This window comes from Bufo bufo, chromosome 2, assembly GCF_905171765.1.
Source record: "Bufo bufo chromosome 2, aBufBuf1.1, whole genome shotgun sequence".
Taxonomy (NCBI): domain Eukaryota; kingdom Metazoa; phylum Chordata; class Amphibia; order Anura; family Bufonidae; genus Bufo; species Bufo bufo.
The window spans coordinates 788602978-788617666 of NC_053390.1; the positions used below are offsets into that span (position 1 = coordinate 788602978).

Consider the following 14689-nt stretch of genomic DNA (forward strand, 5'->3'; position numbering starts at 1 on the left):
TGCCAATTATAAGGCATTAATCCGGATCCGGCCTTAAGCTAAACGTCGTTTCGGCGCATCCGACGTTTACCTTTTTCTGAATAGTCCTGTTTGCCATGTTAAAAAGTGTAGTGGGGAGCAGTATACTTACCGTCCGTGCGGCTCCCAGGGCGCTTCAGAGTGACGTCAGGGCGCCCCACGCGCATGATGGCGTGATCGCATGGATTACGTCATCCATGCGCATGGGGCGCTCTGACGTCATTCTGGAGCGCCCCGGGAGCCGCACGGACTGTAAGTATATTGCTCCCCCGCTCCCCACTACTACTATGGCAGCCAGGACTTTAATAGCGTCCTGGCTGCCATAGTAACACTGAACGCATTTTGAAGACGGATCCGTCTTCAAATGCTTTCAGTTCACTTCCGTTGTTACGGATCCGGCGGGCACCTCCGGCAAATGGAGTGCACGACGGATCCGGACAACGCAAGTGTGAAAGAGGCCTTAATTCTGTACCAGAACGAGTGGTATAGTAGGGATGCCCCGATACCATTTTTTTTTAGACCGAGTACTAGTACCGATACTCTTATTTAAGTACTCACAATACCAATTACCGATACCAAATTACCAATTATAACAATTAAATAAATAACACATTTATTTTGTGACCACTGACTAACCAAAAGTCCAAAAAACAGCCCCAGCCTCTGATCAGCCCCCCAGCCTCTCATGTGCCCCCCAGCCTCTCCCTCTCATCAGCCCCCTCTGGTAACTCAACCCCCCCCCCCCCCCCTAGTATTAATCATTGGTGGCAGTGGCCACAGGGTCCCCCATCCCCCATTGGTAGCAGTGGGCAGTTCCGATCGGAGTCCCAGCAGTGTAAGGCCTCATGCACACGACGGTATTTTTTCAAGGTCCGCAAAACGGGGTTCCGTTGTTCCGTGTCCGTTTTTTTTTTTTTTTTTTTCGTGTGTCTTCCTTGATTTTTGGAGGATCACCAGACAAGAAAAGTGAAAAAAAAAAAAAAAAACTAAGTCAAGTTTGCCTTGAAAATGATAGGAAAAAAACGGACACGGATGCGGATGCCTCCGTGTTTTTTCACTGACCCATTGACTTGAATGGGTCCGTGAACAGTTGTCAGTCAAAAAAATAGGACAGGTTATATTTTTTTGACAGACTGGAAACACGGATCACAGACGCGGATGACAAACGGTGCATTTTCCGAGTTTTCCACGGACCCATTGAAAGTCAATGGGTCCGCAGAAAATCACGGAAAACGGAACAACGGACACGGATGCACACAACGGTCGTGTGCATGAGGCCTAATGCTGGGGCTCCAATCGGTTACCAAGGCAGCCAGGACGCTACTGAAGTCCTGGCTGCCATGGTATGTTGGTGAGCAGCATTATATTCACGTGCGCCGTGGCCGCTCCTTCTTTTGTCTGTGCGGCGCATTGCTAATGCTTATAGCATTAGCAATGCGCCGCACAGACCTATGAGAAGAAGGAGCGCCCGGCGGCCACGGCGCACGCGAGTATGATGCTGCTCACTAACATACCATGGCAGCCAGGACTTCAGTAGCGTCCTGGCTGCCATGGTAACCGATCGGAGCCCCAGCATTACACTGCTGGGACTCCGATCGGAACTGCCCACTGCCACCAATGATGGAAGGGGGAGGGGGACCCTGTGGCCACTGCCCACTGCCACCAATGCAGAGACTGAAGAACATTACCGGCACCCGACCTCTGACAGGACGCTGTGATCCGCGCAATTAACCCCTCAGGTGCCACACCTGAGGGCTGTTAATTGCGCGGATCACAGCATTCTTTCAGAGGTCAGGTGCCGGGAATGCGAGTCACAGAATTCCTTCCCCCACGCCGAACTGCTAAGAGCGCCGCCGCAAGCGGCCAGCAGGTATCGGGGACATTTGCACGAGTAAAAGTACAAACGTACTGCGGGCGGCCGCAGATTTTGAAGCGGTCAGTGCACATGAACGCTTCTATGACATCACAAAATACCGCGGTAATTAGGAAACAGTGATATCGCCGTTTTTTAATACCGCAGTATATCGCCCAACCCTAGGCTGTCCTTTATTTATTTCTAAGGAAGTGCTGAAAACAGCCGAGCGGTGCGCTCAGCTATTTTCCAAAGTCCCATAGAAAGGAATGGAGGGCAGCCACGCATGCGCAGTCCGCTCTCCTGGCCACCAAAGCTCGGGATGACACAGCCCCTTTAATTAATCAAGTGCTGGTATTGACAGGACTCCTGTGCGTGTGCTCATAACGAAGAAGACTTCTGAGAGCGCGCTCATCAGTCCTCCCAATAATTTCCAGTGCCTGTCTGTGGGCACACAGCAGGGGAATGGGGTTGAGCACTTAGATCAATTAGCAATCCAGTTAATGTGCATGCACTTAATTGTGCCTGGGGAAGATCACAAACTCCCTTTAATTAACACTTACTAACCTGATAAAGGGAGTCGGACACCAGCGACCGCCCTATCCAGCTATGGGCATAGACACCTAGATGTAGCTCACCCAATTTGATCTGAGGCTCCCTTCCCATGTTCTGAAACTATTCGGTAATATGCAGATTAGGTGTTTGGAGCAATAATGGCTTCACAGCTACTCTCGTTAGATGGAAGCTCCACTCCGTGTCCAGCCCTTCCTTCACCGGGCAGTGGTAATGTAATCTCTCCTGGCCCTGTGCTTTTCGCACATCGGAGGGTGCCGACAACAGCCCTAATTCCTGGCAGGGCTGAACACAAGTGCACTGTGCATGCGCTGAGGGCTTGAGCCTCCACTCTGTCCTTTCCCTTCCCTTTCCGGACTGAAGCTCATGACATCACCGCATACACTTGTTTCTGGCCCTGCAGAGAATGAAGGGTGTACTGTGCGTGCGCCAATATGCAAACCAATGGTGCACGTATGAGATAACATGGCCGGATAAGATTACATTGCCACCGTCTAGCCCTGTCAATCAAAACAGCAAGGGAGGAACTCGCCACAGAACGGAGCTGGGGTGCAACGGCGCTAAACACCCACTTTACAGATTTAAGCACCTTTTGCACGTCCGTGATGACGTCCATAACAAGATGTCCATGAAGGATCCATGTCTCTGTTTTTCTATCTTTCGTATTCCACGTACATTGCCAGGCTGAAAATGAGCGTCTCCTACCAGTGGTCCTTGAAAATCACTGACAGAACAATGGATGTTAACGGTGTTCTGTCAGTAGTTTTTCAACTAACCCATAGACTTCAATGGGCGTGATTGGTTCGGATCGCGAACCAAAGCAGTGCATGTCTCTGTGGGTTTTCCACAAAACCACTCGTATGTGAACAAACACATCAATGGTCAACGGGTACGAGCACTGTCCGTGATTCACTGAAGAAGTGTGAATGAGGCCTAACAAAAAGTATGAAAACTCGGGAAGAGAGTCTCAGATCAAAAAAAGAAAAACACGTTTTAATCAGGTGAACCACAGATATGTGTCTATGAGAGATGACTGGTGACAGTTCCCCTTTAAATCTTCTGCCGCTCCAATGCCGTGCCATACATGCTGAGACCATGCAGATGTCACGAGTCCAAAAAATAAGCGGCGGAAGGTTACACAGGCGAGTTATGGCTATTTTATACTTCTTAAACTTCCGGGACAACGCCATTACGACCGATACTCGCATACAACATGAGCTCTAAATACAGAATGATCACACCGTAAAATACTGGAGGATAAATAACCCAAATGTGTATGGGACCCCCGCCGATCAGCTGTTTGAGGAGGCACTAGGGCTCGCAGTAGCACAGCGCCCTTCTCGCAGCTTTTCCTAGGCCATTGGTCACGTGTAGTGTTGAGCGAACTTGTGTTTTAAATTCTGCGTCCAAAGTTCGGGTTATCGAAGAATCCAGTTATGGATTCCGCTACCACGGACCATAATGGAATTTAGAATCCATAATGGGATTCTTCGATAACCCGAACTTTAGACGCCGAAATTAAAAAACAAGTTCGCTCAACACTAGTCTGGCCTGGAAGCAGCTCGGGTCTATTGAAGTAAATGGGGCTGAGTGCAATACCAAGCACAGCCACTATACAATGGCTGGTGCCTTCTCAAACAGCTGATGGGCGGGGGTCCCGGGTGTTGGACCCCCCCACTAATCAGATACTGATGACCTATCCTGAGGATAGGTCATCAGTATTAAAATCTTGGAAAACCCTTTTAAGACTTATTTTTCCCTTTAGCACTGCTGCAATTGGTTAAAGGGAGTCTGTCACCAACCTGACCGGTTTTAAACAGATCACATAGTTCAGTGGGACACAAAGACATGACACAGATGTTACCTTTGTTTCGTTTTTCAGATCATCCAAATCGCCCAAAAAGTAGTTTTTATGATATGCTAATGAGCCGTCGCAAGTGCCCAGGGGCGGAGAGTTTGCTTAAAGTGCCCAAGTTCCCCTGCCTCACTCGCGCCCCTCAGTAAGCTCGGGCCAGCCCTGTGACTCTGTGACTTCATATATCCCTATAGGCCGTTCGTGCATCGCAGAGGCACAGAGATACGCAGTGCGCATGCGCAGAGTTTACGCCAGTAACTGGCGCATGCGCACTGCATATCTCTGTGCCTCTTCCCACTGTGGGCAGAACACTGCGCATGCCCGGGCCCGGCAGCGATGCACGAACGGCCTATAGGGATATATGAAGTCACAGGGCCACAGGGCTGGCCGGAGTTTACTGAGGGGCGGAGTTAGGCGCGAGAGAGGCGGGGGAAACTTGGGCACTTTCAGCAAACTCTCCGCCCATGGGCACTTGCGACGGCTCATTAGCATATCATAAAAACGACTTTTTGGGCGATTTGGATGATCCGAAAAACGAAACAAAGGTAACATCTGTGTCATGTCTTTGTGTCCCACTGAACTATGTGATCGGTTGGGTCAGGTTGGTGACAGACTCCCTTTAAGAGGGGAGTGCATTGTAAAGCTACGTTCACATTTCGTGTGTCATTGCCAGGCACTCAGGTTTTTTTTTTTTACTAGAACCAAGCAGTCTGCGGCACTAATCTTGCCATCAAAAATAGCAGAACAGAAACCTGATGGTCTCCGCTGTATGTCCGTACTAGGGCCAGAATACTAGTGTATAGGTTACCATGGGAAAAAAGCAGAAGTGGATTCCAGCCATGCTGTGGAATATCAAAGCCCTGCCGCGGATTTTCACAAAGAATTTAATTCATTGCAATGCAAAGATTGAAATCCGTGGCTTATATGAAAATGCTTACTCCTCTGGGCAACCGATTCACTGCAAATCACAAGAGTCTTCAAGCGTTTTGTAAGAGGGGTATTCTGGTTTCACGATACTGATGACTTATCTGCAGGATAGGTCATCGGTATCACAGCAGTGGTGTTGGACCCCCACCGTTTTGATATTGATGATCAATATTGTGAAACCAGAATACCACTTTAAAGTTGGCATGGAGGGGGTTGTGTCATGTATTAAAAGTCATCCCCTATCCCCATCGTTCCCAGGAATAGGGGTCCCGTTCTCTCTGCTACAAACATAGCTGAGCGCTGTGTTTGGCTCCATAGTGAGGTAACAGGGCAGCAGGACACAAGCTCAACTGGCCACTCCACCAGGAACGGGACCCCTGTTCTCAGGATTTTTGGGGTCAATCATAGAATAACCCCTATAACAGTCAATTTGCAACCCGTGCTGCACTGCCTCACCATTTTCCGCTGATGCCTACAGACCACGCATATACAATTTTATAACGTGTACCAAAGTTTAGGTCTAGCACAGCAATAGAAAGACCATTACCTTATCTTGAGGGGGTTCGGCAGGACTCGACTTTTCTGGGCTTTCATCACTTTGTTTATTATCCTCTTTAGGCTCAAACTTTATACTTTTCCGCTTCCTTCCTCTTTTGCCTTTGGTCTCCTCAGGTTTCGGAGCTTCTCCCCCCTGTTCGCCGCATATAGAAGATTCGAACAAGGGTTTCCCATTCATGTAGGTTTTGGTGATTTTCAGTTTTATCTCCGGGGATCCGTTCTTGGTTGGAGTTGTGTTGGGTGGGGTCCCAAGGCCTTGAATTTCTTGGGAGTCAATACGCACTTTGGCTTCTTGAGCTCCCGATTCCCCGTTGAATACCCGAGACGTGAGATCCTTTAGTTTGTCAGTCGGTAGGAAAGGCAAGGCATCGTGGCCGTTCAGCTTCTGTATTACGCCCTCGGCGGAAATCTGAGCTCTGCCCAGGAAAACGGAGCACTCCCGACTCACCTCTGGGGGGGTGGGCTTCACAGCGGGATTAGGAATGATATGAGGAACTTGCTTCATTGTGCTCAATTGTTTCAGCTTCTGTACAAAACTTCAAGTAGTCGTCCAGTCTCACACCACTGTAACACAAAGGGGCAAGAACTTTAGAAATTCCAACAATTTCCATACCAATTACTTAGAAAATAACCCCATATTCACAACAAATAGCACATTGGTTCTCACAGGACCCTCAGGACAGATCATTAATTTCAGAATGGTGGTGGTCCGACTCCCAGCACCCAGTTGTGGCTCTTCACACTACATAGGGATGAGCGAATCGATTTGTCTCATCAGCATGAGTTCAGGGGCCGCCGCGCAGGTAAAAAAACAATTGCCCACATCTTGACTTGTCCGCCCCGAGAATCTGACACCTGCATCGCTGCGCCAAGGCTCTGCTTCCACTACTGGTATAAACAGTTGCTGCTCCAGAGGTCGAATTTGAGCAGCGACGCAGGTCCCAGATGGTCAGAACTGGGAGAGATGTGGGCCCTGTCAATCAAGAGGCAGGTGAGCGCTTCTTCACCATGGGGACAGGCCCTCACAGGCGAAGAACTCGTGCTAATGAGACTAATGGATTTGTTAGAATCGAGTCGCTCATCCCCAGGTCATGTGTATGGCCAGCCTGATGTGACTGACTGGCAGGTCCTACACCCAACAGCATCTGATGCCAGGTTACAGGGGTTTTCCGAGACTTTCTTTCTGATGACCTATTCTCTGGATAGGTCATCAGAATCTGATCGGTGGGGGTCAGACACCCGAGATTGGTCAGCTGTTTGAGAAGGCATTGGCCCTTGCAGTAGCGCCGCAGCCTTCCCAAAACAGCTGATCGGCGTGTCGGACCCCCACCGATCAGATACAAATGACCTATCCAGAGAATAGGAAAACAGAAAAAAAAAGTTTAACCCGTCATCAGTAAAAAAATAAAATGGAAAACCCTTTTAAGCCTTTTGCTTCTCGCACAGTAATGCTATGCAGCACAGCATCATGTGAACAGATCCCAAAGTAGGGATCGACCGATTATCGGTATCGGCATCTATTTTGCCGATATATCGATAACATAATGGGAACACAGATCGCGCTGCTCTCAGCGCTCTCTGTGTTCCCTCCGCAGCACAGGGGAGAAGGAAGCAGTGTCTCCCTCCCCCTGTGCTGCTGCTGCTAATGACAGGAGAGAAGACAAGACAAGAGGAGGGGCTGTGGCCACCGCTCCACCAATGAAGATGAGTCTTTCATTAATTAATATACAGGAGGCGGGAGCTGGCTGCAGAATCACATAGCCAGCTCCCGACCTCTATGAGCGGTAGCTGCGGTCCGCGGTAGTTAACCCCTTAGGTGCCGCGGATCTCAGCTACCGCTCATAGAGGTCGGGAGCCGGCTATGTGATTCTGCAGCCAGCTCCCGCCTCCTGTATGTGAATGAGAGAGGTATCTTCATTGGTGGCGCAGTGCGCCCCCCCCCCCCCCCAAGCCCCCGAGTATTAATCATTGGTGGCACAGTGCGCCCCCCCCCCCCCCAGTATTAATCATTGGTGGCAGTGGCCACAGGATCCCCTCTCCCCTGCTCCTCCGATCGGAGCCCCAGCAGTGTAATTGCGGGGCTCCGATCGGTTACCATGGCAGCCAGGACGCTATTAAAGCCCTGGCTGCCATAGTCAGTAACCTTGCTGCTGTGTGCACAAAGCCCAGAGCAGCAAGGACAGTGTGAGCTCCTATTCACCCTGATAGAGCTCTATCAGGGTGAATAGGACAAGGGTTATATTCCCTAAGGGGGCTAAAAGTTAGTAAAAAAAAAAAAAAAAAACACAACACACAAAAATATTAAGTATAAATGAAAAAGATTTACAAAAAAATAAAATAATAATACACGTTAACGATAAACATATTAATTTTCAGCAGATTTGTGTAGGAAAACATTTTTTTTCTCAAAAATAAAAATACCCAGAATATCGGTATAAATTATCGGCTATCGGCCTGAAAGTTGACAAATTATCGGTATCGGCCCTAAAAAATCAATATCGGTCGATCCCTATCCCAAAGCCCCGTCCATGTGGTCTCAGACTGAAAACAAGTAGGTGATAACCCTTAGGCCTCTTGCACACTAACGTATTTTCTTTCAGTGTCCGTTTAGTTTTTTTTGCAGACCGTATACGGAACCATTCATGGGTCTGCAAAAACAACAACGGAAGTTACTCCACGTGCATTCCGTTTCCGTATGTCCGTTCCGGAAACAATTTGAACATGTTCTATTATTGTCCGCATTACGGACAAGTATAGTACTGTTCTCTTAGGAGCCAGCTGTTCCGTTCTGCAAAATGCGGAATGCACGCGGACGTCATCCGTATTTTTTGAGGACCGCACAATACATACGGTCGGGTGCGTGAGGCCTTTAGGCTTCATCCAGCCTTATTGTGGGGGCATGTTAGGGCCCATATTACAGATGACAATCCCGGCCTGACAGCAGGTCTAATGACCGAAACGAACAGCCTCATAGGGAACTAGGATACCAAGTTCTGATCATTAGACGGCCGGGCAGGATTTGCAGCAATGCAGTAATAAAGACGTCAAAACGCTCCCACGTTACGAGTCTGAATGAGGTCTTATGCAGTCTCCTGCCAATTAGAAACAGCAGAGTCACAGGGACAAAGTGCAGGTACCAAGGAAAACCCAAAAAATAAATCGAGATGGGCTAAAACGGCAGAAAAAGACGCAGGGGATTTATCATCTCAAAAAACTAAACAAAAAAACTTTAACCCCTTCTGTACCGAGCCACTTTTCATCTTAAATCCCAGGCCGATTTTTGCAAATCTGACATGTGTCACTTTATGTGGTAATAACTTTGGAACGCTTTTACTTATCTAAGCCATTCTGAGACTGTTTTCTCGTGACACATTGGACTTTATGACAGCGGTAAGTTTGAGTCAATATATTTCACCTTTATTTATAAAATACAAAATTTACCAAAAATTTGGAAAAATTCACAAATTTCCAAATTAGAATTTTTCTACTTTTAAAACAGATTGTAAATTCCTTATAAAATAGTTATCAGTCATCGTTCCCCCATATGTCTGCATTATTTTGTAAATGTCATTTTATTTTTTTAGGACGTAGAAGGCTTAGGCTACTTTCACACTCGCGTTTTGGGCGGATCCGTTACAATAATACAACCGCATGCATCCGTCATGAACGGATCAGTTTGTATTATCTGTAACATAGCCAAGACGGATCCGTCATGAACTCCATTGAAAGTCAATGGAGGACGGATTCGTTTTCTGTTGTGTCAGTGAAAACGGATCCATCCCCATTGACTTACATTGTGTGTCAGGACGGATCAGTTAGGCTCAGTTTCGTCAGACGGACACCAAAAGACTACAGGCAGCGTTTTGTTGTCCGCCTCCAGAGCGGAATGGCGACTGATCGGAGGCAAACTGATGCATTCTGAGCGGATCCTTTTGAAAGTAGCCTTTGAAGTCATTTTTCAAATTTTCAACAAAATTTCCAAAACCATTTTTTTAAGCACCAATTCAGTTATAAAGTGATTTTGAGGGGCTTACGTAATGGAAACCACCCATACATGACCCCATTTTAGAAACGACACCCATCAAATTATTCAAAACTGATGTTAAAAACTTTGTTAACCCTTTAGGTGTTCCGCAAGAATTAAAAGGAAAATGGAGGAGAAATTTAAAAATTTAGCTTTTTTAGTAGATTTTTTACGTTAATTTTTTTCATGCAACACAGCAAGGGTTAACAGCAAAATAAACCTCAATATACATTACTCTGATTCTGCAATTTACAGAAATACCCCCTACGTGGTGCTAAACTGCTCTATGGGCACATGGCAGTGGTCAGAAGGAAAGGAGCGCCATATGGATTTTGGAGGCAGATTTTGCTAGAATGGTTTTTAGGCACCATTTTGTATTTGAAGAGACCCTGGCGTACCCCTATAGTGAAAACCCTCAAAAAGTGACCCCATTTTGGAAACTACACCCCTTAATATATTAAGGGGGGTACTGAGCACTTTGACCCCCTAACTTGCCTGTGAAAATGAAAAGTTTAATTTCTTCCAAAAAAATGTTGCTTTAGCACAAAATATTTCATTTTCACAAGGGGTAACAGGAGAAAAAACACCCCATAACGTGTTACCCATTTTCTCCTGAATATTGCAACACCCCATATGTGGTGTTAAACTGCTGTGGGGGCACATGGCAGGACTCAGAACGGAAGGAGCGCCATATGGGTTTTTGCAGCGCAGATTTTGATGGATTGGTTTACGGGTGCCGTTGGTTTTTATTTTATAAGTGATTGTCTTATGTGGGGGCTCATTTTTTGTGGGATGAGGTGATGTTTCCATTGGTACCATTTTGGGGTACATAAGACTTTTTGATCGCTTGGTATTACACTTTTTGCGAAGCAAGGTGAAAAAAAAATTGCTGTTTTGGCATAATTATATATATATTTTTTTACAGTATTCACCTGAAGGGGCATATAATGTGATATTTTTATAGAGCAGTTTGTTACGGAAGTGACGATACCCAATATGTCTATTTTTATTAGTTTTACACAGTTAAAGCCTTTTTGAACAGAATAAAATCTTGTTTTTGTGTTGCCATTCTCTGAGAGCCATATTTATTTTTTGGCAGATTCTCTTAGGTAGGATCTAATTTTTTGTGGTATGAGATGACGGTTTGATTGGTACCATTTTGGGCTAAATAGGCCTTTTTGATCACTTGGTATTACACGTTTTGTGAGGTAAGGTGACCAGAAAATGGCTGTTTTGGCACAGTTTTTATTTTTTATGGCATTCACCTGATGTGATATTTTCATACAGCCGGTCGATACGGACGTGGCGATACCCAATAGGTCTACTTTTTTCTTTACTACTTTAATTTTGGGGAAAATATGCTTTTTTCTTTTTACTTGAAACTTTTAATTTTTTTTGTAAAACTTTATTTTTATTACTTCTTATTTCACTTTGGGACTTCAACTTTTGGGGGTCTGATGTCCTGTACAATGCATCACAATACTTCTGAATTGTAATGCATTGGCTGTAAGTGTATTACACAGTGTAATACATTTCAGCCTTCCTGCCTGAGAGATTCCTGCCATCGGGTCCCCATCACAGCAGCGCGGGGACCCGATGGCAACCCCGCAGGATACCGCACGTGCTGCGGTCAGCGCTGACCGTGGCAGTGCAAGGGTTAATGCACTGCATCAGTGTTTTTACCGATGCCGCTGCATACAGCAGGGGTTTGGCTATCAGTGACTGCCGGACCCCTGCAGCTGATCGGGCTGGAACAGCTTCTGCAACGGTGCTGGATTACAGGGTGGTCATAACCAGGGAAACGAGTTGTGTATAATGTGATGGAAAAATGAATCCAGCCAGCAAAGGAAGCAATATGGACAATCACAACACATTAGTAAGGGCCTTGTATTAACTTTCTCTACATGATAAATGCCACTTGTTGAAGTGAGACAACCCCTTTAATTACCGTACACGGTGGTCGAAGTAATGTATGGAGCAGGCTTCTGCAGTGAGCCTGCTTCATAAGCGTCGGCAGTATAATATAGTTGGCACACGGCTGCAATGATAGGAAATGGCGATCCCGCCGAACCACGTCATTTAACCCCTCAAGTGCAGTGATCATCATTAATTGCGGGACCTGTGAGGAAAGGCAGAGGGATGCCTCCCAACTGGAGTCACTGCAGTGAAATCGCAGCATTCGATCGGTTACCATGGCGACCTGGACGCTTGTGAAGCCTTCCAGGCCTGCCATGGTAATGTGAAGACTATACACCTCCAAAAATAGATATCGCCACATCCGAAAAACTATTAAAATATGTGGGGGAATTATTTTTTTTTTAAAATCCTGTGCAGTGAACACCGTAACAGAAAAAAAAAAACAAAAAAAAAAAAAACAACACACACACCATTCACCATTTGTTAGTCACCTTCCCCTCCTCCAGAAAAAAAATTGAATAACGGTGATCAAAAAACCGTACGTACCACAAAAATTGTACTGAAAAACTACAGTTCATTCTGCCAAAAACAAGCCCTCATACAGCTCTGTGGGTGGAAATATATAAAAAAAGTTATGGCTGCCAGAATATGGCGATGCAATATTTTTTTATATTTTTAAGGTTTTTATGTTTTTTTTAAAAGTAGTAAAAATAAAAAACAAAAAAACCTGGTGTCGCTGTATTTGCAGAATAAGGACGTCATGACAATTTTAGTCTACTTTCACACTCACGTTTGGTGCGGATCCGTCTTGAATATGCACGCTTGTATCCGTTCATAACGGATCCGTTTGCATTATTCATACAAAAAGAAGTCCAAGTCAAAACGGATCCGTCTTGACGTACATTCAAAGTCAATGGGGGACGGATCCGTTTTCAATTGAGTCAGTGAAAACGGATCCGTCCCCATTGACTTACATTGTAAGTCAGGACGGATCCATTTGGCTCCGCATAGTCAGGCGGCCACCAAAACGCTGCAAGCTGCGTTTTAGTGACCGTTTAAAAAACGCAACGGAGACCAAACGCAGCCAAATTGATGCATTCTGAACAGATCCTTATCCATTCAGAATGCATTGGGGCTGAACTGATCCGTTTTGGGCCGCTTGTGAGGGCCCTGAAACGGATCTCACGAGCGGACCCAGAAACGCCAGTGTGAAAGTAGCCTTAGCGAACACCATGATGTTGAAACCCCAAAAACCTTGTCGGAATTGTGTTTTGTTTTTTTTTCCCCTCAATTTAACCCCACAAAGAATTTTTTCCCTGTTTTACAATAACAGACATGGTAAATTAAACACACTACTTATGCCGCAAAATATAAGCCCTCATATGGCTATATGAACGGAAAAGTAAATAAGTTATGGCTATTGGAACGTGGGGAGGAAAACACGAAAATGCAAAACAGAAAATGGGCCTGGTACCTAAGTTAATGGGGTTATCCCATGACTAATGTAAAAAATGTAAACCAGACCTCATATAGTACATGACAATCTCTTTCTAACAAAGCTAGAACCAGCCCTGTACCTCACATGGATCCAGAGATCTCCACATTCATTGCTCTGCTAGATTTATATCAAGCTGGAAGCTTAATGGGAGTGTCTTTTCTGCTAGAGCTAAGGGGGCGTGTCTCAGCTCTCCCCATCGCAGCTCAGGAGGCGTGTCTCAGCTCTCCCCATCGCAGCTCAGGAGGCGTGTCTCAGCTCTCCCCATCGCAGCTCAGGAGGCGTGTCTCAGCTCTCCCCATCGCAGCTCAGGAGGCGTGTCTCAGCTCTCCCCATCGCAGCTCAGGAGGCGTGTCTCAGCTCTCCCCATCGCAGCTCAGGAGGCGTGTCTCAGCTCTCCCCATCGCAGCTCAGGAGGCGTGTCTCAGCTCTCCCCATCGCAGCTCAGGAGGCGTGTCTCAGCTCTCCCCATCGCAGCTCAGGAGGCGTGTCTCAGCTCTCCCCATCGCAGCTCAGGAGGCGTGTCTCAGCTCTCCCCATCGCAGCTCAGGAGGCGTGTCTCAGCTCTCCCCATCGCAGCTCAGGAGGCGTGTCTCAGCTCTCCCCATCGCAGCTCAGGAGGCGTGTCTCAGCTCTCCCCATCGCAGCTCAGGAGGCGTGTCTCAGCTCTCCCCATCGCAGCTCAGGAGGCGTGTCTCAGCTCTCCCCATCGCAGCTCAGGAGGCGTGTCTCAGCTCTCCCCATCGCAGCTCAGGAGGCGTGTCTCAGCTCTCCCCATCGCAGCTCAGGAGGCGTGTCTCAGCTCTCCCCATCGCAGCTCAGGAGGCGTGTCTCAGCTCTCCCCATCGCAGCTCAGGAGGCGTGTCTCAGCTCTCCCCATCGCAGCTCAGGAGGCGTGTCTCAGCTCTCCCCATCGCAGCTCAGGAGGCGTGTCTCAGCTCTCCCCATCGCAGCTCAGGAGGCGTGTCTCAGCTCTCCCCATCGCAGCTCAGGAGGCGTGTCTCAGCTCTCCCCATCGCAGCTCAGGAGGCGTGTCTCAGCTCTCCCCATCGCAGCTCAGGAGGCGTGTCTCAGCTCTCCCCATCGCAGCTCAGGAGGCGTGTCTCAGCTCTCCCCATCGCAGCTCAGGAGGCGTGTCTCAGCTCTCCCCATCGCAGCTCAGGAGGCGTGTCTCAGCTCTCCCCATCGCAGCTCAGGAGGCGTGTCTCAGCTCTCCCCATCGCAGCTCAGGAGGCGTGTCTCAGCTCTCCCCATCGCAGCTCAGGAGGCGTGTCTCAGCTCTCCCCATCGCAGCTCAGGAGGCGTGTCTCAGCTCTCCCCATCGCAGCTCAGGAGGCGTGTCTCAGCTCTCCCCATCGCAGCTCAGGAGGCGTGTCTCAGCTCTCCCCATCGCAGCTCAGGAGGCGTGTCTCAGCTCTCCCCATCGCAGCTCAGGAGGCGTGTCTCAGCTCTCCCCATCGCAGCTCAGGA

At 47.7% G+C, this 14689-nt stretch overlaps 1 protein-coding gene across 2 annotated transcripts in view; it reads right to left on the bottom strand.

Moving 5' to 3' along the window:
- The window catches only part of NSD2 (nuclear receptor binding SET domain protein 2), a 98065-nt gene that overhangs the window by 62360 nt on the left and 21016 nt on the right, over window positions 1–14689 (bottom strand). For both annotated transcript variants that reach the window (XM_040419220.1, XM_040419219.1), the window contains exon 2: window positions 5773–6347. In XM_040419220.1, the coding sequence (XP_040275154.1) occupies window positions 5773–6288 (516 nt within the window). In that variant the 5' untranslated portion in view covers window positions 6289–6347. The remainder of the gene's footprint in view (window positions 1–5772; window positions 6348–14689) is intronic.